The 24,976-nt window shown below is 44.6% G+C and overlaps 1 protein-coding gene across 1 annotated transcript in view; it reads right to left on the reverse strand.

The window, feature by feature from the left end:
* The window catches only part of ABCA12 (ATP binding cassette subfamily A member 12), a 91,989-nt gene extending 70,899 nt beyond the window's left edge, over positions 1 to 21,090 (reverse strand). The window contains exons 1-3 of the mRNA XM_075430081.1: positions 21,022 to 21,090; positions 16,717 to 16,810; positions 1,246 to 1,393 (exon numbers count right to left, since the gene is read on the reverse strand). Coding sequence (XP_075286196.1) covers positions 1,246 to 1,393; positions 16,717 to 16,810; positions 21,022 to 21,090 — 311 coding nt within the window. The remainder of the gene's footprint in view (positions 1 to 1,245; positions 1,394 to 16,716; positions 16,811 to 21,021) is intronic.
* Between the last annotated feature and the right edge of the window lie 3,886 nt (positions 21,091 to 24,976).

Below are 24,976 nucleotides of genomic sequence, written 5' to 3' on the forward strand. Positions count from 1 at the left end.
AGGAAATGACTGAAGAGCTGTGAATCCAGGCATCCAGTCTCTGTGTGGCTCTGCCCCCTTCTGCTGTGTGACCTTGAATTTGATTAGGATTCACCTTGTGTAACCTCAGTCATCCACATATTTAGTCATCCAGACTCCTAACCAATGGAAAGACCCTGACCATTGAGACTTGCTCCAGGAAATGCCAGTCCCTCTGCACTAAGGAGGACCCTTAAGGAGCCACCAACGCCAGGATCCCCTATCCTGCCTGATGGGCTCTCTGGTGGAAGGCGTGGGGCCCACCTTAGCTCTTCAGATGCTCAAGCTCTGGCCAAGGGGGTTCTTGAGGCTCTGACATAGCCTCTATGGAGCAACATCTTACCTGAAATCAAAGATGAGCAACCAGGGACCTTGTATGCAAGATACCCAGATTTTCAGCTCTCCACAAACCGGCCAGGTCTCAAAGTGGCATGTTCCCCAGGGGCGTGCTAGAAGCGGGCAGCCAATAGGTAGAAACAACCCTGGCTGGCATGTCTCAAAGCAAATGCTACTTGGCTTCAGCTGGAACATCCATGAAATTGAAATGCCTCCACTGAACATTTCAATTTCAACAAACTGACATTCCAACAATACATGACCAGCCAGCACCACACTTCAAAATTTGCATGCTTTTGTGGGCAAAAATTGTTTCTTCAGTTTCAGCTGTTCCCTAACGTTTGATGGCTTGCAGAGAGGATACCCACTTTGGCTGGCACCTAGAGGATCTACTGAAAGAGCAGCCACTCCAGAGCTCTTGTACCTCAAACTAGAACCACTGGGGACCATTTGCCACTTTCACCCAAAGTACCCTAAGCCGATTGCCACAGTGGCAGATGAGCACGCTGAGCTGCTCTTGGTGGAAGTCTTCTCCACTGACACCCTGCAGGACTTGACCCACAATCATGCAAACAAAAGTTTCTTTGCTCTGATCCAGGTGAGCAGAAGCATTTTTCTCAGGGAGTGAAATTCTCTTCTACTATCAAACATTGATCAGTTGGCACATTATTGATAGCTCTCCCTAATATGAACATTTTTATGGTATCCCATATTGCAGCCCATATTCTCATTTCTGAGTGTTCAGATATCTGAGATTGTATCTAACAGGTATCTGAGATATATCTGTTCTGGACACACTTACTCATACACACACGCATGGCTGCTCCCTCCACCTCAAAGCAAGTTTTGCTTTACAGCTGGTAACACCCAGATATATTCAGATTCCCTTACAGTCTGAGAGATGAGATGTCATTAAGTCTTGGCAGCAGATCTTCTGGTGTGTACGGTGTGCCTTTACATCTGGCATCCGAATCGCACAGCACAGTTTGCAGGAATGGGAAGAAGCCTGCACTAGGAAGGTTTCGGGGTGCAAGATAACCTGGAGGAAGTAGGAGAGAGAAAATGCCATTATTATGATGTGGACGTGCACTTTTTGCCATGTATTTCTATCAGATTCTCAGTTTCACTGAGACTCTTCTACTCCACCTTGGCAACACAACCTGCCAAATCCCACTAGAAGCTCCCCCTCAACACTGACAAAGCCATGAAAGGCTATTTAATGGGAGAAAGAGTCCAGCTATTTGTTTGTAAGATACCTGTCAGTCCCAAAGCAACAACAATTTTCCCCCCTCTACTCCAAAATGCAAGAAACAGGCTAGAACAGACAAAAGTGCCCTAGGTTTATGATACCCTAATTCTGTATTTAAAAAACTAAAACAAAATAAAAGCAGGCACGTAGCCAGAGCAACCTGAAGCACCCATAACAGCATGTCCTCCAAGGCTTGTTTGGATTAGTTTCTACACAGAGCCACAAGCTTCAGTTTCAAGCCAGGTTGTTAAAACAGGGCTCTGTCACAGCTTTTACCACAGGAAGGGGCAATGAATCCAGGACCAGACAACCTCCTTTTCTTTCTGTGCAAACCTGCCCAGGGAAGGGAGGGAAGCGATCCATCACCATCACCCCCTCCGCGTCTCTTGCCATCTCAGAGCAGCTCCCATACCATCTGCTTGGTGACCTGTGATGCTGGCAGCCAGTGCTGAGAGGTGAGATGTATGTCCCTGTTTCCCATTGCTGCAAGCACAGAATGGGCTTGAGCAATTAGGGACTTCAGTATTTTATATGCCACTTGCCCTGTCCTGCTTACTGCCAGCCCGCAGAGTTCACCGGCTGCCTTTCCTCTTAGTGACAAATGCTCTAATAAATCTCGAAACTCTTTTGCTGGATCACAGCAACATATTATTTAAAATAATCATTTGGAAAATTACCTGGCAAAGGACATTGCTATTATGTCTACCATGGAAAGGATCCAGATTTCCAGAAGGCCCGCAGGCAGGCCTGTTCTAATTGATTACCTTGCTCTTTAGTCTCCGAAGGCGACCTGTGACTCTTGCCCAGGCACAGCTTTATCTCTAAACCCTCCAATAAGGACACCGTACTACATTTGTACTACATTTATTAATTACAGCAGTGGTCAGAACAACAGATGTTTCTAAAGGGATGGCAGTGCTAGGTGGAGTACGCTGCGGTTCGTCTCGTTGAAGGAGACTGGACTTTCCTGAATTTTCCTCAGCACAGTTGGTCTCAGTCCATGAGGATGCACTGCATTTTGGGGTCAAAATGCAACAACTTGTGGTTTAGCATGGGAGTTCCTGCTGCTTCGGGCCAGATAGCAACAGCCCTTCTGGTGTTGGGGCCAAAGGAGCAAACATATGCCACTCTGAAGGTTTTGAAGTGTAATTAAGTCTGCTGCCCACAAGGGAAACTACCAAGTAGGGCATTTTAATCTGGAAGCATTTTCATGTGAATATTCCCTGCCATGCCTGGGACATTTGCCCTTTGAGATCACCAATTACAACCCTGCAAAATGGCATTTTGCGCACACTGGCATTTTTCTCTCATCTTCCTTCTGATCTTCCGCACCCTCATTCCTATGCAGGACTCACATCCCAGTCCAAAAATGCACACCACTGACCTCACTTTATCAGCGCCTCTACCAAAATGCAGCTTCAAAGACCCGGAAAGCCATGAGGTTCAGTTCAGGATGGAGAGCATAACCACAAAGAAGTGAGACAGGTAGGAGCTAGGAGGGAAACAGCTACAGCCCCCATAGTCATCCACATCTACCAGCAACAACCAGGGCCAGGAACTAAGCTCATGTCTCTCAGGAGTCCTGGAGCAGCTAATGCTGTGTAACTCCTAACCGGACAGCAGACTGGGGAACACAAGGATGGGGCTGGGAGCTTGAGGAGCACTGGTCTTCTCTGGAGAGATGCGAGATGTTTACAGAGACAATTATGCAAGAGATCCTGCTGCATCCAGAGCAGATGAGGACATGAGATATAAGTAGCAATAACAAATTTTAAAATTGGACTCAAAGGTGGTACACTTTGAACTAAGTTGACAATTAAACAATCAGTTGCTGTATCACAAGCAAGGTGTACAGTGTGAGAACATGGTGATGGTACCAGCTCTTTCTTTTCTTTTCTTTTGAAACAGCAGCCCAAAAAACAAAGAGGCAGAATTAATGACTTGAAGTTTGGAAGTGCTGCTACTCATGGTGGTGGCAGGATGCCTGTGAAGACATCATTGGCCCCATGTGATTGAGGTATTCAATGAGGCTCTGCCAATTTGCATGAGATGTTGAGCAGTTTGCTGGCACCTGGATACAACCATGGGGCCTAATCCATCACTGAGTGACTGCAGGCATGAACCAGTATAACTCCACGATGTTCTTGGCACAAAAGCAGTGGCAATGCCAGAGAGGACTTTTCTGGAGTAGGCCTGGACTCTGACAGCAGTTAGAGAATTAAGGAAGTTTTTTGAGAAAGACCATGACACAGAAAAATCTCAAAAATGTCTTTGCCAAATTCCCATTTGGTATAATTGAGATCTACACTGGTTCTTAACCCTGAGTATCTAGCACAACCGCGCTCTGTGTCAAATACACAAACATAACACAATGCTTATCTGTCAGGGTGAAATGAACTGTCATGTTGGCTCTGCCACCTGCATTGATGAGCTCTCCATCAACTCCAAAGAAAGTTTAAAGAGCTGGTTCAGATGCAGGCACCCCTTCCACAGACACGTACCGCTGGGAGATGAATCCTACCCTTGCTTTCTTGTATGGCAAGCTGATGGTGCTGAAGAAGCCACACCATGCACGCTGTCTTCTTTATGTGCTCACCCCACCAAGCCCAGCACAGGGTGGCCATGCTGGTGTGACAGGTCTGTCACATGCAAATAGCAAGCAGTCAATCTCGCCACCATCAGAACCACCAAGCACTTGTTCCCCTGTTCATACAGCCTTCAAAATCACGCCCTTCAGGGGCACAGAGGCCAACAACTTAAATTAATAGAAGCTGAGCAGTGCAGTCACAGGAAGCTCAGCTTCTGACGCTGCCTCTGGCCAATGTGCCTGAGATCAGAGCAGAGCCAGAGCATAAGGCACCATGCAGGAAGCATGGCTGATTCAGGAGTCCAAGCCCCAGACAAACATAGCGTAGCCTCAGAGTTCTTGCTTGTAACTCCCTCTTACCCTGCAAAGGAAGGAATTTACTGATGAGAAGGTGAGTCAAGAGATTAATGAATCTGCTTCATCTGGCCGCTCTCCATCCGCTTGTTCGTGGTAAGGAGACGTGATTTCATGGAGCCACATGGCTGCTCTGCCCACACAAACAAATTCATTACCTGTGTCAGCCCTGTACACCCCTGCAAGGATGGCTGGGTAGGAAGCTGGCTCCTGCCTCCCTTCAGTGTTTCAGGAGACATTCGTAACTACCTGTCTCTCCCTTGGCTGAGATTTATCCAGCACGTCAACCACATTAGCACACAACATGAAACATTATTGAAGGAAAGTCATAAACGCTCTGCAAATTTTAAAGGACAATCTTTCGACGGGAATAGTTTTGCAACCTGAAACATAACACTTATCACCATTAGCAACTTTTGTAGTATTTCCATCATTGGGAATCCTTTCAGTCTTACACATGCTGCAGAAGGCAGCTTTTTCTCCAGCTGAAGTCTATGGCAATGCCATATCCAAGGAATATGGATTCCCCTAGCCCTGTAGTCCCCAACTTTATGATGTTACATCACACAATACAGCAGATCCACAACACGACATCATTTTGCATGGTCCTCACTGTCTTCAGCTTTAAATCTCTTAATTTAAAACTACGATTACCTTTAGAGGGTCTCACTACATTGCCTATGAGCCAAGAGCGAGAGGTCACTGCACCCACTGCTGCCCCATGCCTGAGCTGAGAGGTCACTGGCACATTTCTTGTGAAATTGACTTCTTTGCAGCCAACACCGGAGCCCAGATCCGTATCCTGACAGTAAAGACTGGCTGCTGGTCTTGCCACCAGCACAATCCCGAGTGCAGAGTCTTTTACTGTCCCCTTTCACTACGAGCTTTGGTTTTCTGTCACCACTGAAAGAAAGGCACCAAATCTGAGAAAAACAAGACAGGAATCGCAAAGGGCAGAAGAGGCCAAGGGCTCAGCACTGCACGGGCTGGCTGGTTCTCCCTGCTCAGTAGCATCTACCTAGGCCAGCCACACCTCCAAGAGCTGAAAAGAAAGAAGGCACGCACAGCAGTAACAATAAATACAAGACACATAGAATAAATACACGCATGCCACTGGAAATTCTGGCCATTTCCACATTTGCTCTCATTCAGAATAAAATGAAGAAAATGAATTTCTCTCACTTTCCTGAATGTTGTAAATTCCAGCATATTTCCCTTCAACACGAGCAAAACATTTTGTTTTCTTCAGGTAAAGGTGCTTGGTATAATAACGATGAAAAATGTCAGGGTAGTAATAAATGTCATGCAAGAAAGATGAAAATTACTATTTCACTACGATCTATAAGATTAATTGAAATTGACTGAAATGTTTAAATCTAAATGGACCATGTTTTACGTTGCCACATTGATTTTGCTGCTTTCACCGCACTGAAGCTTCAGGCCTTTGCATTAGCTCAGTCCAACCATTAATTTCAAGGAATTGGGAGTTTCAGCGGACCGCAGGCACAGCACCATCAACGCAGCCCCCAGTGTCACCCCCTTCAGCCCGTGGCAGTGAGGCTGCCTGCCCCAAAGAAGGCAAGTGCTGGGAGGATAGCAGCCATTATTCTCCACACCAGAGCAAAGGAAAATAAGTTAGTAGTATTTTCACGTTGTCACTTCTTGCATTTAGTATTACTACTGTGCATGAAACGGGTATAAAGATAGGACCACATCCACATTCGGTACAGGTTACACTCTGGTGTACAGCAGCCAGTGGTCTCTATTTTAAATTAGCCACCAGTTCACTCAGTGTGCTAACTATCTTCCTTTCCCTCGATTCCCCAGACTCAGCTCTGCTACTCTGAGAGACAACTAACCACATTGCAGCCCCACCATCTGAACACGCCAAGGCCCTTGAATATAGTGGAGCTACACAGACCACATCTTTTGCTTTCGAGATATCATCCATGCATTCCTCCTCCCTTTACTGCCCACACTGTATTTCCGGTTTCAGAGCTTCCTACCTAGCTCTGCCATCTCTCCTGCAAAAACAGACAAATTCTATTTTCTATTTTATTCATACCAAAGATACAGGATTTCCATTATGAATGGCTACTTCTTAAATAAATTTAGGTACATGAGCAGTATTTTCTTCCTCCTTTACCACTAATTTAAAAACGCATGCTGAGTTTTTCTGTTTTCTACCCACTCATAGTTAATGTCGTATCACTACCCCTCCCTGGGCGTGAAAAAATTCTCTTGGCTTCAGATCTCACACACTCTGATACTGCATATAACTTACGCATTAATTCCTTCGATATTCCTTCCACAGTTCATAAAAAATCCATACAAATCTCAGCTCCCCCACTAGTGAATTGAAGGCATTAATGAGCAAATGACTTCATTAAGAAGTATTGTGTTTAATTGAAAACGCATTGTCATTGCTAAATCCTACAAAGAGACTTAATAAGTGGAACTTTCCAGCAAAAAAGATGGCCAAAAAGTGATTTGATAGAGAAATAAACTCATGAGGAGTGATGAAAAGGGCGTGTACACGATCATCCCTCACAACACAGGGATAAAGGAACACAATGAGATCATGAGGCAGCAGGCACAAGGGACAGAAAGTACCTTTTTTTTAACAGATATCAAAATGTCGTGGAAGTCACTGCCACAGTGTGGTGCGTGCTGAAAATTAGACATTCATTTTAAAAAGAATTAGACAAATTCACAAAAATAGATTTGTGAGTGGCTACTAAACACAATCACTTTTATTCAACCCCTTCAGCTTCTGGCTGAAGAAACCTTAAACCTTTGGAGATTTATGTAGTGAAGGGAACACTTGGGGTGTCCAGCAGGGGGTCTAACCCAGAGTGGCAATTCTAACTGTTAATCAGCTGTGATTTATATTTATCTAAAGCATCACAAAACATATAATGAAAACATTTACTGCTATGGTGATCTCCTCCCAACTTTCTAAGCACAATGTTTAACTATATTGTGTAGACACAACCTTCTCACTTCCTTTCTAGTCTTTCCCATAGTCACACAGGATTGCTTTAAACTTTATTCCTTTGCAGACTTAGAAAGATAAACATGCCTGTTTCATACCATAATGATGATAATTGTTTCTCTTCAGCCACATACAACTGCCCATTTCCAGCTGTGTTCACATCTATTTATGAATAACAACATACACTGCATATATTTTGTGGAAAGCTTTATGATAATGCTAGGACTTTTGATCTCTCTCCAAAAACTAAACACAATCATCAAACCTATGGAACAAGATTAATTTTGAAGCAGGGTTTTTTTGGGTTTTGGTAGTTTTTTTGGCTTTTTTTTTTTTTTTTTTTTTGGTGTTGTGTGTTTTGGTGTTCTTTTGTTGTTTTTTGTTTGGGGTTTTTTTTGGTGTTTTGTTTTTTGTTTTGTTTTTCCCCACACGTGTGAAGAACAGTCGAAATAGCAGGCTGGCCTTTGCCTTCACCTGTAAAAAGAGAATATTTAATTGCCATGGCACTTGTATTGATGTGACATGTTCAGAGTTACCTGAGAATTAGGTCTTTCGTGGGAGCAGGACCCGCTGAGTCTTTCCTTTACTTTTTGCATACCTGCAAGATCAATGCCCATACCAGTCCCACACTTGTTGCAAAAAAAAAAAAATAGGACCAGGACAGCAAGTGTTACAGTTCCCAGCAGTACAGCCCAAAGCTTGTTCAGTGTGTCCAAAGCCCATCCCACAGCAGTGATTAGCCCTACTGATTTTAACAGGATTACTCAGACTTCAGGTTAAACACGTACTTAAGAGCTGTGCCAGATCAGAGCTAATGGTTTGGTATTACACTCCCACCGCCCTTACCCTGTTGCCTTTTGTATCACAAAGCCGATTCTTAAAAACCACTCTGGAGCTAGCAGGCGATTTCTTTCACCCTATTTTTGCCCAGCCAGCAGAACTGCCATTTACCTCCGCAATTTCACCTGGTGAGCAGACAGCACTGAAAGAAGAGATTCACCCCGAAGCCTCAAGACACCAAACAGCCTCCGTATCTATTGTGTAATTTGTGTTCCTCCTCAAGCCTCCATCACTGCTGTGTGTTAGGGTAGGTTCATGCTGCAAGGAAGCACACAGTAAGCTCAAACATACGTGGTGCAACCTACTGCCGCCTGCACATCCCGGCACCAGTACTGGCACAGGTCCGGATGGCACGCAGCGTGGGGAAACCTGCCAGCTGGGTCCTGCACACAGGTTAGTCATGACAATCTGGTGTTAGTCCAAGTCTCGCTGTCCCTGGAGCACACATATTCCCCCTCTGCCTTCCTATTATGCTTTAAGCAGTGTCATTCTTGGCCCTCTTTCCCTCAAGTCTAATTTGAATTTTTTTTTTTATTTCCCCCACATAAATCATTAGGTAACAAAAAGATGTTGTGAGCAGCTACTACATATACCAGTTATACACCAGTTCACCTGTGTACCACACAGCCTACCCTGATTTTTGAGTCATACAACCAGTACTTGGCTCACTGTTTTTTGAAATGAAAGCTCATCAGGACCCCAGATAACTCTGTTCAAGATGCCCAATGTGGCTGGGTGAGATTTGAGAGCTTGTGTTTTTCATCTTCACAGCAATAGCACCCTTGTTTTCTCAAGTGTCCCAATAACACAATGTCCTCTGTTGTCTGCCTGTGAGAGTGAGATTGAAGCAGCAAACAACTCGCTACAAGACTCCTCCCTGTGTTGGTGGCCTCAATGGAGGAAGCATTTCATTGCCTAATTCTTCCCTCAAGCATTTCAGGCTCTGCAAATGAGACGACCAGCCCAGAGCAGACGGCGTCTACTTCTATGCTTATTAAGACTAGGCAAGCTAGTTTTGCTCACCCACAGACCTTCCCCTTGCACCCCCTTATTTAATAAATTAAAAATCAACACTTGAATCTGAACGTATTCGGTTCACGTACTGATCAGGGAGATAGATAGATAGATAGATAGATAGATAGATAGATAGATAGATAGATAGATAGATCATAAAGGCCAGAGAGCATAAAAATTGCAATGGAGTGGGAGAAAAAGCAGGTGTAAAGGGAGGAGAAAAAACCTCCATACCAAACACAAAGAACAAAGGAGGGAAGATGGAAACCTTCTAAGAGGTATTTAAAATTCAGGTCAAGATGGGGAAATGACAGAGCTGATGGGGAGGGATCACACAGGAGGTTGACTGTGTTGTGGAGGGATGCTCCACTGCCTGAAGCACAAACACACCAAGAGAGAGTGGGAACTGTACACTAGCCCTTTTCCTACAAGGCTTTTTAAAGCAATATTTAAAGCAGACAAGGCTAACTTGGTCTTGTAATACAGCCAACTTGCTCTTGTATGTCGAGCAGCAGGGCACTGCACAAACAGGACATAAGAAGATAGTCGGAACATTTCCCAGCTGGAAGCTGGAACCTAAAAGCCTAAATCCCTGTCTAGATTCTAGAAAAAGAGTCTGCACAAAAGTTGTGCTTACTAACTCAACGATGTTGTTCAACGCTGAGTGCCTCCAGGTAGTCTCTGGAGTCCAGGTTTAGATTCTTTAAACAGAATTGACCTTTCCAGAAAACAGACATCCACAACTGCTGATTTCAGTGCAAGCCAAACTGCTCAGCACCTCTGGAAAAATACTTCTGCACTCCTAGGTCGCAGCATCTGGATTCAGATGCTTCAGGAAGTCAATTAGAATCAAGTGACTGCCTCAAGGCCCTGTTGTAATTCAGTGGGGAGGTAACTCGGGAGTTCCTGTCTTCAGCTCTAAAGACCCTTCAGTCACACCTCACAAGACAGAACACTCCGTGGAAAGAAAAGGAGGCGTGCAGATTTATGAAAAGGGAGGCATTACAAACATCACAGCACTCTGTTCAGGCTATGGGTCTCTGAGCGAAGTGGAAGCTTGGGCAAGTTGCAGGGAACCATATGGTTGTGCACTGCTTGTGTAAGGAGATCAATGTATATGTTTATTCCAGCAAATATAGGGATAATTAATGTAATTCACACCCCCCTTCAGCACTGTTTCAAGGAAACAGATCATTATATGGCAGTCTGCTCCGTGGCACAACAGCAGCACAACAGAATGAAACAAAACAAAGTTCATACGAGAGCAAGGTGGGACCTGATGAGGCTATTTTGCTAATCACACTGCAGTTGAGCATGGACAAAAAAATCTGGTGTTGGGTTGTCTAGAAAAGGGGAGAAAACTGACAGAAAAGAAGCGGAGGGCAAATGGTGAAGGAGAGGTGGAAGTCCGGTGTGTGCTTGTCTGTAATACAGAGTAGGCTGACCCCTTGGGGCGGATTATGCCTTGCATAAATACCCATGACTTATCCAAATGAATGGAACAGCCTGTGTAACTGAGCCATCAGCTAAACTCCCTGTAATTAGCAGGGGAACCTAGTAATTTTTCCACACTACTGGGAAAAGAGATGAGTTCATGTCCTTCCAAATATGAAACAAATTCCTTTCAAGTGCAAGCATCTTTTCAGAGCTTTCTCATCTCCAGGACGGTGTCTCAGAGGAAGCATATTGCTGTGGCCCACCTTGCTCCATGCCATCTGCCCTCACACATGTCCTGGCAGCCACAGCCATCAATCACATGGAGAATTAATCCAGCTCAAAGTCTTCCTCTGTTAACTGTGGGACAAAGTTAGTGTAGTAAGGTTTTTTCCATCAGGACAACATGCTGGGATTGAGGCAGAGAACTGATTGTCAGAGCTAAAAGTGGTTTGAGGTCCTTAGTTACACAGACCCACAGGGCAGAAACCCCCTGAACTCATCTACCAGCACAGTGCTGCAACAGCCAGAGGGGCAGAGACAGGCAGGAGGTGATGAGGACAGAACAAACATCTGGCGCCCATCACAATCAGCTGCCTTATCCCCTTTCCCATGACACTGGGAAAGGGCATGCTATCTGCATTCATCCTTTTCTTTTAAGTGATACAGAGCATCCTGTTTCTTTCTGACACTGCCTTGACCAGGATAACTGAAGCATCAGTTACCTCTAACGTGGAACAGTGCTCACCACAGGAAGGTCCATCTGCAGGTACAACAAACCACAGCCTCTCTTCCTATGGCATCTCAGATCCCTGCTCCGTGATTCACACTGATTTTTTCAACCAATTCTGGACCCGTTCAAATCCTAGCTACTGATCACAGTAAGACTGAATGGAGCATAGCTCACAGACCCTACTATCCTGAGTCCTCTCCCAGGAGCACTGGAGCCAAGAATGAGAGCACGAGTATGAGTATCTGCTCCTATGTGTTGTGCCACACAGCTCTGGCTCTAAACTAGACCTAAACAGCTATGCTGGTGCTGACAAACAGTCTAGTGCTCAACTATTACAATATTCGCCCAGAATACTGGCTGCAAACAGCAGCCTTGCAGAGCACTCTGTCACCGAGTCTGTCTGGGGATATTACAAATATCCCCAAGTGAATGCAGTACATCCTGCAGGCACCTCCAATGGGGTGATGAAATCTGGGTGGAAATTCTGGGCAGAGGTGAAAAGTAAAGTGTGCTTCACTGAGAAGAGTTCAGGCAGTGAATTCCCTGGCAGAAAGAATTCGGTGGATTTTAAGACCAGACCCAAGAGCATGGCTTCTTTGAGTGAAGAAGGATAAGAATCTGTGAATGAGGCACGGCTTTTGTAGCCCACTGGCTGTCCCTTAGAAAGCCAGGGGGAGCAGAGCCCTGGGTCTACTAGGAGAGCAAGGTTTTTCTACAACATCATCTCCATAGCACTGAAAAGCAGGATTTGTGAACAAGTGGACAACTAACCACACCCAAGAGAGCTTCTACGGAGAATAATGATGAGGTCAAACTGACAGCAGGGGAGAGAAGGAGAACAGAAGAAGAAGAAAGCAGGGGGGGAGGGTGTGACAGGGTGTGACAGTGCTAGTTAAAGCAAGGAGTGTAATCGGGCTTCTCTGTAGACTGAGTGGGTTGAGCCCTGAGGGACAGATTGTATCTCATACACAATTCCCATACCTGGCAAAAACCTGCAGTGATGGAAAGGGACTTTGTCCCTACTCACTCTATAAAACAGGTGATACAGGCACGCAAAAACTAGAAGACACCATCAAACCCACTGGCTTTCACACTGTAGGCTTCCAATCCAGAGCTGCCTGTTCCACATGTATGCCACAAAACACATCCCAATACCTTTTAGCAAACACAAGGACTGTAACGAAAAGGTCAAAAGCCACAACTGTGATGTGCATAGTAAGTTGGATGGGGATTTTGTGTGCTTAGACTCAGATCATCACAGGAACTGGGTACACAGAGAAAGAGAAATTGCCAAGAAAGCCAATGGGATCCTGGGGTGCATCAAGAAGAGTGTGGCCAGCAGGACGAGGGAGGTTCTCCTTCCCCTCTACACTGCCCTGGTGAGGCCTCATCTGGAGTACTGTGTCCAGTTCTGGGCTCCCCAGTTCAAGAAAGATGAAGAGCTACTGGAGAGAGTCCAGTGGAGGGCTACGAGGATGGTGAGGGGACTGGAGCATCTCCCCTACGAGGAGAGGTTGAGGGAACTGGGCTTGTTCAGCCTGAAGAAGAGAAGGCTGCGAGGGGACCTTATAAATGCCTACAAATATCTGAAGGGTGGGTGTCAGGAGGATGGGGCCAAGCTCTTTTCAGTGATGCCCAGTGACAGGACAAGGGGCAATGGGCACAAACTGAAGCATAAGAAGTTCCGTCTGAACATGAGGAAGAACTTCTTCCCTCTGAGGGTGACGGAGCACTGGAACAGGCTGCCCAGGGAGGTTGTGGAGTCTCCTTCTCTGGAGATATTCAAGTGACCCTGCTTCGGCAGGGGGGTTGGACTAGATGACCCACAGAGGTCCCTTCCAACCCCTACTATTCTGTGATTCTGTGATTCTGTAATTTCTCCTGACAATAATCTCTGCTGACCTGGAAATACATCATCAAACAGATACCTGGAAGAAAAAAGAGAGGTGGTTTTTTTCTTCTCACGTACTGGATGCTTTGGTTGTGGAGAAAATTATATATCAGATGAGTTTCAGCTCCTTGTTTTCCTCAGTTCTTAGTTCTCCTATGAGCATCCAATTGACTGGTGACATTTATTTGGCATGCCATTTCCTTTCGGAGTTCAGTCTGGCATGAACTCCCATTGCATTAGGTGCTACACAACATAATTCAAAGCAAGAAATTTGCTCTTGCAGGAAGCTCTTGCCACTTGTTCATTCTTCACTGATATTTGCTAGGTAATTTCTCTACCTAATCCTCAGTCTATTGAATGTATAATTACACATCCTTAAGAAGAACTTACTGTCTCAAATCTGAGCTGTTTTAATAGATCTCATGATATTTCTGTGGCCCTGAATACATGAGATAAGCTTACAGACCGAGATCTTCTGTGGGGTTATCTCTAAGGCTTCAAAATCCAGCATCTGAGTAGCTTATTCTGTCTCTGTGCCATGGATTCTGTGCTTCCCGACTTTTGCCTACCTGCAATAATCTCTTGACAGCAGAACTGGAAGTAGCTTCTTGTCACTACATAACAATTGTGTCTTTTAAGGCTAGCACTGGAACTCAGCATAAAGTGGAATTTATTTCATTGAAAATGAACAAACCCTCCCTCCTGTAATGGTTTTCCTAGATGTGTCCACCACCTTTTTTTTTTCTTCTATCAGAAAAGAAAGTTCCCAAATGATTTGCTTTGCTTTTCACGCAAAATATTTCCAATTGTCAAAAAAGAGAGTAATTATCAAGTGGCTATTCTTATTTAACTAGAAAAAGCAGCAGAAACTGGCTGTTTGATGTTCTGGTTAACGTTCTTCTCCATCTGCTTGGGATTCTTAGATAGTCCCTGAACATCTGGATCAGAAGAACATACCACCATTATTTTCCAGCATAAAACCTCTCTTGCAATAGACTTCCTGTCATCCACTTCTAAGAGAGACAGACAGACACATATTCACATACTTACTGAGACTTGTCCCAGAATAGAATTCACCTATGGAAGAAAAGGACACTAGTCCAAAGACACTGCCCAATCTTCCCCTTTCCTGCAAAGCACAACTTGCTGTCTTAAGAACATTCCTTCCAATCCATTAATTCAAAGGTGCAACCGTCCAGAGCAAACATGCTCCAAATAAATATACATTCAGAATAATAGCCATGTAGAGCAAAAGAATACATATTTTACCATCCAGCTGGCTCTCCTGACATTCATTTTATCTGATTTATCAGGGACAGGAAGTACAACCAATGGAGCAGCGTGGGAGGACTGCCATTTCCACACTTGGCAAAACCTGGGGTTTTCACAAAGTACAACGTGTCCTGTCTTGCCTGCTCCAACCAGTTCAAAGAAATTTGGGAGAATTTAAAATATATAACAACATGCCTAAAGAGGCCTTTTGCTGGCAGGAGATGGGCTTAGGGTTAAAAGACCACTCTAACACATCAAGAATGTCCTTCTCCATTAAAGACTTCCTGTGATACCTTCAGAAAGTCACTTACTCTGGCTTTCCATCCCTGTCTACAGAATGGGATACACAAACCTTTAGTCAGATTAGGCTGCAAGCTCTCTAGGACAAGCGTTATCCTAATTGTTTATCCAGTATTTGTCACAATGTGTCCGCTTCTCACACATCATACAGAAACAAAGACTTTTGTTCAGAGAATCACACATGTCACTGGGTCAAACATTTCCAGTGCTCACACACGTCATCAAGTATAGATCCCTCACAATCAAATTTTACACATCTGATTGATAGCTACAAATTCTGGAAGCCAGCTGCCTGTCCTCACTGCTGCCAAACTCTCTCTCCTTTTCCCCTGCATCAGTCTCCTTGTCCCAGATATAAAAATCTAACATTGCCCAGCCAGGGCTTTGTTCTTGTCAAGTCGATGACAGGCTGATGCAGGTCATCCATGTTGGTGTCTTTTCTATGAATTAGATGCTGCAAATCTTTTAGTAAGGGTAATTTTTGCAGGCCTATTCCTACCCTGTGCTGCGAAACTATGGCTCTCACTAATAGCACTCTGCACAGCTTTGTGCTGCAGCACATGGTTGCAATTCAGCAGAGTAGATGTGCAACATGAAGCAAGAATCTTGCACACACTTTCAGGGTCTCTGCAATGACAAGGGCAAGGAATCCCTCTAATTAGTAGATAACAAAGAGCACAGCTCCATGATAGGCTTCTCCCAACACAAAGGCGAGTTAGTGCTGAAGAAAGGGCCCCAGCCCTTTCACCCACTCCCCTCTCCTCGCTTGGGACTGCACTTGTGAGGCCACAGAGAGCAGAATCAGGGATTTGATCCAACTCAGAACTAACACTGTGGAAGGGAAGAAGACTTCCAACTGGATAAACTCGCTGCCCTGTTTTACCATATAACTTCATGAACAAATGTGGCCAGGTATGGGGGGGATGCTTCTTCTGACTGTGATAAGTACCCACTAAATCAGTGTAAGTTCTTTAGAGCAGGTTCAAGCACACCCATGCTCTGAGATGCAGACATGTTCTCCTGACCCAGGAAGCAAGGCTTGCAAGTGAAAACGACCTTGTGTAAACTCTTCAACCATTTAACCACCAACAGCTATTCACCCACCCAACCTACTGCTCTTTGACTTGTTAGAAAGGGCTCTCATACACCAGCCGGTCACAGAAGCCAAGCAAGTTACACTTCACACTACTACTACACTATGCTTCACATTCACTCATCAGCTGAGCTTTAGTAGCAAGCTGCCTAAATATGTGCTTTTTGCCGGTAGCACACACAAGGTAAAATCTTTCATGTTGACCAACCTCATGTTTGTTACCTCACCTTCATAATCCCACTTGGAGCCTATACCCTTACTCATTCTACTGAACAAGATCTCCCCCAGCTACCCTCTTGTCCCTCAATTTATCATGTAAATTTATATTGCTGTCTACAACAGCAGTATCTGAGCCCATCTTGATGAGATAGTTCGTTGAAGTTTTTTCTAATTATAAAACTAAGTAAAAAAAAACATAGACAGAAACAACCTCAGAGGTACACAGACATTTTATTTACAGCCTGCTGCATCCCAGGAAATCTCCACTGGAAACTACATAAGAACAAAATTTGTAAAAGTAACAAAACACGTCAAATTAACACATCAGTCACTGAAATGAGAACTAAATCCCAAAGACATAAAAACAAACCAGTTACTTACAGTTTGGCTGTGGTTCTGGAGGGAATTTGAGACGGATAATGGCCAAGATTATGAAAACAACCACAGGCCAGGAAATTAAAATGAACGACCATACCTATAAAACAGCAATGAAAATATATCGGTTACGTTTGTTGTATTGATGTGTCTCAGAGCTTGTCTGGAATGTACAAGTACTACCCTAAATGAGTTATAAGATGCATTGTAAATCACACCTGTCTTGGTATGCATACTATTAAAGCCCAAGTATTATCTATGCAGGAAGAAAAACTACAAAAGATTATAAGAGCAAATAACAAGCCTGAAAATAACACAGGCCTTCCTATGTTTCAGTCTTGCTGATAATTAGGGGGCACAGTGTTTACACAGCTCTGAGACACTGCTAAGTAATAGCAAAAGCATGCTGAGAAGTACAAGATGCACTGATCACAAGATAAGAGAGCTGAAGTGCGAGAGGTTGGTTTCACTTTCAGTGCATGGCACTGATCAAACGACGGGTAAAGATGACTTTGATTTGATTACACCCCAGAATTTAAGTGTTTGATAAGTAAATTGACAAGTCTATAGCATTTCCCCCCCCCCCCCCCCAAAGTTTCACTGTTCTTCACAAACAGTACTTCAGCCACAAAGTAGAGCAGAAAGATTTTTCACAGTAGTCATTTACAAGCTATGGACTTCAAGCATGGTGAAGGAAGGGGTTTATGGAGCTGTGTAACCAATCAGCTGGAGAAGTCACATGTGAACACCAATCACCAGGAGCCCTCATATGAGCTTCTTTCCACTTCCAGACTGTAACAGTCCATATAGATGAGCTGAGATGGAAGAGAGATGACGTAAAATTGGTCTAGCACAGTGGAAAAAGTATGAATATTTATGGAGCTTTTACTTCTGACGTGAGGGTTGACCATTTCAATGGACAAGAATGAAGAAAACAGTCTGCCAATCACCTAGTGCAGTAAACCAATCTAGGTAGAAGGCCCAAAGTCAGTCTTAAAACTACAAGCCTTGGAGTTCTGTAAGCTAGGAAAATGCAATTATTCAAATTATCAACAGCTTTTGCACAAGCTGGTTAGCTTGCTACTGTGCTTACTAGATTAGAGCTTTCCATCCACCAGTAGTTAAGCTCAAACTACTCAGTGCTGCAAAATTGCTGTGCTATCTTCATGCCAATTTTTGAAACTGCAAAGATGTCTTACTTCAAAATCATCCCATTTTTCATCATTGTGTTGCTGTTTTTTTCAGATCAGCACATATTACCCCAGACTGCTTTTCCAAAGTAATTCCAAGCCCATAACAGTGTTTTCATTTCCTGTAACATTTACTGGAACATAAAAACAAACAAACAGACAGACAAACAAATCCTGGAGAGCGATTCAGCTTCAAGGTGGTTGTTTTACAGCAACTCCATCCCTATCATCCCTGATGAGATGACACAGCTATGAAAGTAGGAGCGAGATTCATGGCCCAAAATAGGCAACTGACAGGCATCAAACCACAAGCTACCTCCCCACACATCCCTTCAGAGAGGGTACTCCTATAATTTCAGCATTCAGCAACATTTTAGCTTCTACAGACATCACTTCCTGCCTTTTATATAAAAACTGCTATTTATAACAAGATTCATCAGTGAAACTAACATCTTTTTATAATTTTTTATATCACATGCTTTCCCTGCAATCAGTCCCCAAACACACTATTTAACTCTGATTAATTCACATGCAAACTGTATTATTAACGTATCCTCCTTGTTTAGTACCACGTAGGCTAAAGTAAAATTATGGGGTAACAGCACAGAAACTGATATTAGTCAGAGCCTGCCTAAAGCAAGGGCAAGAGATGTCATATTCTTGGGGCAAGAAATGAATACTGATTGTGTCTACTCAGGAAAATCTTCGTAGCATTTGGAGCTAAAATGCTGCTTTTACTCCCTGCTTTCCAGACAGCTCTTCCCTTACTATCTCCACCCTTGGACTTAATTGGATTTAATAGTAGCTGGGTACATCATTTGCAACATAACAGCATTCCCACGGTGCCAGGCATTTCTAGTTAACAAAAACAAGACAGCCACCCTGGCCAAACTGATTGCAGGTGGAACGTGTTGACTTGAATTGAGCCATAACCAACCTCAGTTTGGCTGTTGGGACATTAAGCACTGCGATGTAGGTTGCATAATCCTTTGGTTGCTCGATTATTTCACTGCTAAAAGTAGATTTAATTGCTCAGACCTTACTTAGTATCTCTGGATGGAGACACATTTTCTCTCCCTCCTACCTCTGTTTAAATAACCAAGCAGCCTAGAAGTGACAGATGGAAAGCAACACAAGTGCAAGACGCACCAAGTTCTCCAGTTCCTCTTGGAACGCAAGGTTTAGGCTGCCTCCTAAACTCATGACCATTCCTTTCTCAGCAGGAATAACCTGTACCGAGGCACTCTCTGGCCACAGATGCAGGGCTTCAGCCGATTTCAACAAACTGACACTCGAGCAAACTGTAGCTCTCCCCACGCAGCACTGGTAGAGGCAGTGTCTCCAGGCGCTCTGCAGAGAGCTCAGAGGAAATAAAACGTAAAGCAAAAGGCAGAAGCGAGTGTGTTTGCCAGCCCTGGAGAGGCTGATAAACAGAGCAGGAAAGCACTTCAGTCTGCAGGGGAAGGACGGGAGCTGCCTGGCGTCAGCCCATGCTGTGACATACCAGTCTGCCCAGTGAAGGCAACCGGCACCACTGCAGCGACAGCAACCACCTTCCCTCATCATCAGAAGCTGAGAAGCACAACAGAACCCTTCCCTTACAAAACAAGCACACTAAAAAAAAAACGCTTTCTAAAAGCCTGGTCTGTAAGTGAAGTCAGATTACACAGGTAAAAACAATGCAAGCAGAAGGACAGAGAAATCCGGATGTGTTTGGGAGCAGAGATGTGGGTTTATCCAGACAGAGAAAGCTCCCTAATTTGGAGCAAAAGAGGGAAATGAAGGATGGTTGCAGGGAATGCCTGCCATAAAATAATCAGTAGTGGATAGATTTTTATTTTAATTGACACTTCAATTCTGCGGAATTGATATTTCAACTCCACAGGAAACCAGAATTAAAGCAAGACAGACTGTATGGTCAGAAGTACAGGTAGGGCTTAGGCTAGCATTTACTGTGGGTACATAAGAGCTGAAAAACACTCAAGCCTTCTACTTTTAACAAGGCTGTTTCAATTTCTCTCGAGAAATTAGAGTAATTTACGGGGATTTCTCTGCATCTCAGAAAAAGTCTCCTGTATCCTTTGCAGCAGTGAAGGATACTCTAAGGTACACAGCCAGTCCACAGCTCCTACGGAAGATCACAAGCAATCAGATGAACTCAGCACCTCTCTGAATTAGGCTCCAAAACCGAGAGGCAGGACAGGGCAGGCAAGAACAGATCTTGCAGAAGCACGCAGAGATATGAGGCCTTTCACTCCATCCTTGTATCACACCCTCCATGGCCATTTCTCTTCTGTCAGCCTTTTCTGCACCTGCCAAGGCTTCCATTCAACCAAAGCAAATTTAAAAACTATCACATCTGGATTACTAGCAAGAGAACAGGTTGCAATACAAGTCCATGCACTGCAGCATGCTCCTGCTGAAATTACAGTGCGGCTCTAGTGAAAGGGACTGGGACAAAACTCCTGGGCAGGCTCTGCCTGACAGGTAATGCCACCCAAAGGAACATTTGCCTCCCTGATGCTGCTGCAATTCAGATTGCTCTCTGGACATTGCTGGCAACGGTTTATCTTTTGGAAAGAAAGACCATTTGGGGTGTTTGATTTGCAACACATTAGACTGCACTGGAAATTTGTCTTACCTGCATCTCTCAGAGCTACTTTTTTCTTTGTCCACCCTCTACAAATGGCTCTATATAAGGGTACCCCCCATCACCTCCAAATCCCAGGGACTCCTTAGAGGCTGTACGCCGACCATGGGGTCTGCTTACATGGGAGCAGGTACAGAACTGCAGCCTTCATTCAAGTCTGCCCATGAGTTTGTGCATGGTTTTGTTTGCACGGACCACTGCCCTGTGGGAACAGTAGCATCCGTGGTACTCACTCAGGACTCCTGAGCCTTCATGCATAAGCTGAAACACAAGACCAAATCTCTTTGGCTTAAAAAGACCCAGCTCCACTCCCATGACATTCCTCCCTTCCTTCACTCTGCCTCTATCACCAGCCTTCATAATATTTCTGTTTTAATACTGTGACCTTTCTCTCCTGCAGTGCCCCCTTTGCACCTCAGCTCTTGTGATTTCCAGGTTCCCCCTCCTCTACTACTTTGTTTTCACACTTACCGGCTGCCTCTTGACACTCAGCCAGTTCTTCCACAGCAGGATCCTCAAGTGCTGAGAGAGTGCAGCCATCCTTGGCTGACCCAACCAAAAGTGAACAGGATGTGTATTCTTCCTCCCCAGGCTTAGGAGGCAAAAGCAGAGGCTCTAACCCAAACGCACGTCCAGTGTCCAATATCCAAGCCTCTGTCTCTTCCCCACAGCATAGCTCTGAAGCAGCTACTTCATCCACTTGTGGATGCTGCAATCCCAGTAACCGTAGCTCTTGTCCTCACAGCAATAGCTCCCAGCAAATTCAACAGGTTATTCTTCTCCAGGCAGGCAGGCAGATGCAGCAGCCTGCCTCCACTTGTGTTAATTACAATATCCAGCCTCTCCTAGCTGCTCATTGTTCAAGTCCTAACTGATAAAATGGATAGCATTCCAAAAAGATGCTTGTGCTTAAACAAAAGGTGATACATGCCTCCTACTCCTCCTCCCCATGATGAAACTACCCATCTGCCCACACACCGCTTCTGCTGGAGAGGTGTCATCAACAGCAAAGAGTTAGGCCACTTGCCAGGCCAGTCCGACTTCCCTGAGTTCACAGGGAATGGCTGGGAAGAAGACAGTTGCATACATCTTCCTGGCATTGCTGATTGGGAATTAGTTTTTTTTAATACTTTTGAATGTCCCAATTAAACCTAACCATCCAGGAAAACTAAATGAAGGAGTTAAAAAATATATATAAACGAAAATCTCAGGAGCTGATCTAATTGTTCAGCTTCCTTCATCTTCCCTTTCCTCCAGGAGATTGGTCCTGGGGTTCTCACTGATTGAATTCAATATAACACATCAAATCCACTGGGAATGGCATTGCTGGATCAGACCCCACAAAAATTTCAGAGCACTAGCATAGCTTAAACACTGTTATTATTCAACTGATCATTGAATTTTTCAAGCTAGTGGTAAGTATTCTAAAGAAACCAGATAGAGGTGAAAGGAAAGAGTAAACTGCATGTACAGAGAGAAGCAATGACAGCAGAGGGGACTGCTGATTGCACTAAGGACTGTAACAAATATGAGTTCTGAAAACAGTTACGGACTTGTTTGATGAGCTCTGGTCCCCCTCGAGAGAGGAGCATGTACACTCAAGTACGCCATCTGGTAAGGCTGAGATCATCCTCAAAGTACCTAGGCAAGCCAGGGAAGACTTCACTGCTCTCAGCATGTTTCATGAGACATCAAAAAAGATCCTCCCATATGGCATTTCTTCCAGCCACAAACCAACTTCCTGCCTCAAAAGTGAAAAACATCTTGAATGAGTCCTTGCCAAATTTCATCCAGGGACAAAAGTAGAGGCAGCAGCCCTGCCATCCAGAATGATCTTGAAAAAGAGGAGCTTTGATCTAAGGATTGCTAAAAGCAGCGAGTGAGAGAGATAGTAAGAGAGAGAGAGGGAGAGAGAGATGTGGTACTTGAAGAGAAACAGCTTCTCTGGATTGGTTAGGAAATACTTCAAAGGTGATGGAGCAGTACCTGCCTGGCATACCTTCAGCCTAAATAGACTGGACATTCCAATGGTGGGAGCGGAGCTCGAGCTACAGTGAGCCTAAAAGCCTTCCCTGGTATAGTTTTGATAGCGATGGAAAGAAAACATAAATGTCGAACCCCTCAGGTCTAGATTCACATTTTTCTACCAAATGTCCTTAGGAGAGAGAGAGATGTCATTCAGGTCTGAGTGGAGAACAAGCACTGCTTTTCAGGACACCATTCTAGGCCAGCTACATGTAAGAGGCACAGCTGCATTCACTGCATTCACTGTGTTCGGTCCAAACGCTGTTTGCAAACTTGATTCATTTCCTCTCTGGAGCTGAAAAAAGAAATCCAAATATAGATAATTCTGCTCTGAGGGGGTAAGAGAGAAGAAATTTATAATTTCACCATTCACTGCTTTGCCAAGGTCTTTTAAGGCAAGTGTCTGATTGCTTCAAAACTGTTTCAAAAGAACACTGTCATTTGGATAATAATTTTCCCAAGCAAAGGCACATCCTTACTTCCTGTGTGGACTGAGTCAACAAACATCCCCACTGGGAAGCACCCAAAGGGTAATTTGTTCGAGTTCACCACTGTAAAACCAGAATAACTCAATGTCAGTTGCCTCTCAGAGCACCTGTACTCAAATCCCCAAACACTGTAGTGTTCCAGTTCGAGAACACAAGATGAGAACTTTATAAAGCCATAATACCTTTTTGCTTCTTAATTCCTTTATTTAACAATCCCTGAGGATGGCACAGGAAGCTGTGCAACTACACGGCTACTCCCAGACAAAATTACCAGGGCAGATATGTTCCAGTGACAATGCACATGTGCATATAGGCAGAGGGGGAGAGGAGGGCAAGGCCAAATTCTTCCTTCTCCCAATAAATCCTCAGTTGTTTTACCCCTCTGGTTGAAGAACTAGGGCCCCTCTGGGCTGAAGGGCAAATTCTTGGTTTGGATCACAGAGAAAAAAAGTAGAATTTGCTTCTGTGACCATGAAGCTGAGGAAACCCTCAAGGGAGCTCCAAAATGTGACTTCATTCAATGCAGCTCTCTACAGATATGACCCATCACATGTACTGCAGTGGTGGCTATGACTCACAACGCCATGCAGGGGCTGTAGCCTCCAGGGCAAAAAGACTCTCTCCATTGCACCGAGAACTCAAACTCCAAGACCTTTCCTTGGGATGTTCTTTAACGTAGAGGAGTTTTTACTTAAGTAAAAACGAGTGCACTCATGCTACTCTGATGTGCTAAGTTACCTCTAAGAAATGAAAGCTTAGGGAAATGATGCAACACAGAATTGGTAAGAGAAGAGGATAAAGTCCATGCATGCATGATCTGCAAGAGTGCTGGAAACATGCTTACAAGAAGACATGCCCTTATGGGTCCTGCTGTATCAGGGCCAGCAGCTGTGTGTGCCTCAGGCAGCAGCACTGCGCAATGTAAGGGACGGATCCATGAACAGAGAAAACTGTCCTGTGGAAGAGCTGCTGGGCTCTCTCCAGATCTAACACACTGAGAAGGATGAGGAGAAACGCCCAGCCTTGTATTTAACATTTCACTAGTTGCTTGGTCAAAACAATAGGTCCAGACACCAGAAAGCTAACAGCACCATAAAATGCAAGCAGCTGTCTGCTCATTAACCCTCATGGCTTGGCTTCTAAACACAGGGGTAGCTGGAGCAAATCTGACAGGGCAGAATATTTACCACCTTGAAGCCAGTGCCAGAAAAGAAACATTAAAAACCTATTCTACTGGCTACCAGGAAAAAAACCAAAACAAAACACTAATCTTGTAGTGACTTTGCATGCTACAACTAAACCACAGCAGAGACTTTCAGAGGCAGCCAGGTGAACAGTGGTTAGGTGCCCTCAAGGACCTGGAGGAGAGATCACACCAGCAGTGAGTGAAGAAGCATAACCAGATGAACTACCACGCCAGAGAACTACACGCAAAGCGGAATGAACCAAAGGAGATCTGCAAGGGGACTGACGGGGTAATGCCATGACTCATGAAGACGCAGGACTCTGAATTTGGTACTTTCCTCTTACAGAGCTTGCAGTGTCTTTGGTTACAAAAATTAGCTCAGGAGCAAGTCCAGACTGTGCAACAGATGGGATTTCCTCATGGCTTGTGCAAGCTAATATTGGCCAGATGTTTGACACACTCTCCTTAGAGATCTCAGATCTATGCACAGACTTCAGCTGTGATCTCTTATCCACAAACCAAGCCATGCCAAGGACTGCCGAGTAAGCAGCCTTCAGCCCCACACTCCTATCTGCAAGCTGTAGGGTGCTCGCAGACCTGTCTGCTCAAGGGTAAGTGCACACTTACATGTCCTGTTAGACAGCACTTTGCTAAGGTCACACGCACTAGCAAGGCGCTAAAAAATAGAAGTGTCACCATTTCTACCAGAGACAGATGCAGAACAGAG

This window comes from Opisthocomus hoazin, chromosome 9 (genome assembly GCF_030867145.1).
Source record: "Opisthocomus hoazin isolate bOpiHoa1 chromosome 9, bOpiHoa1.hap1, whole genome shotgun sequence".
Classification (NCBI taxonomy): Eukaryota; Metazoa; Chordata; class Aves; order Opisthocomiformes; family Opisthocomidae; genus Opisthocomus; species Opisthocomus hoazin.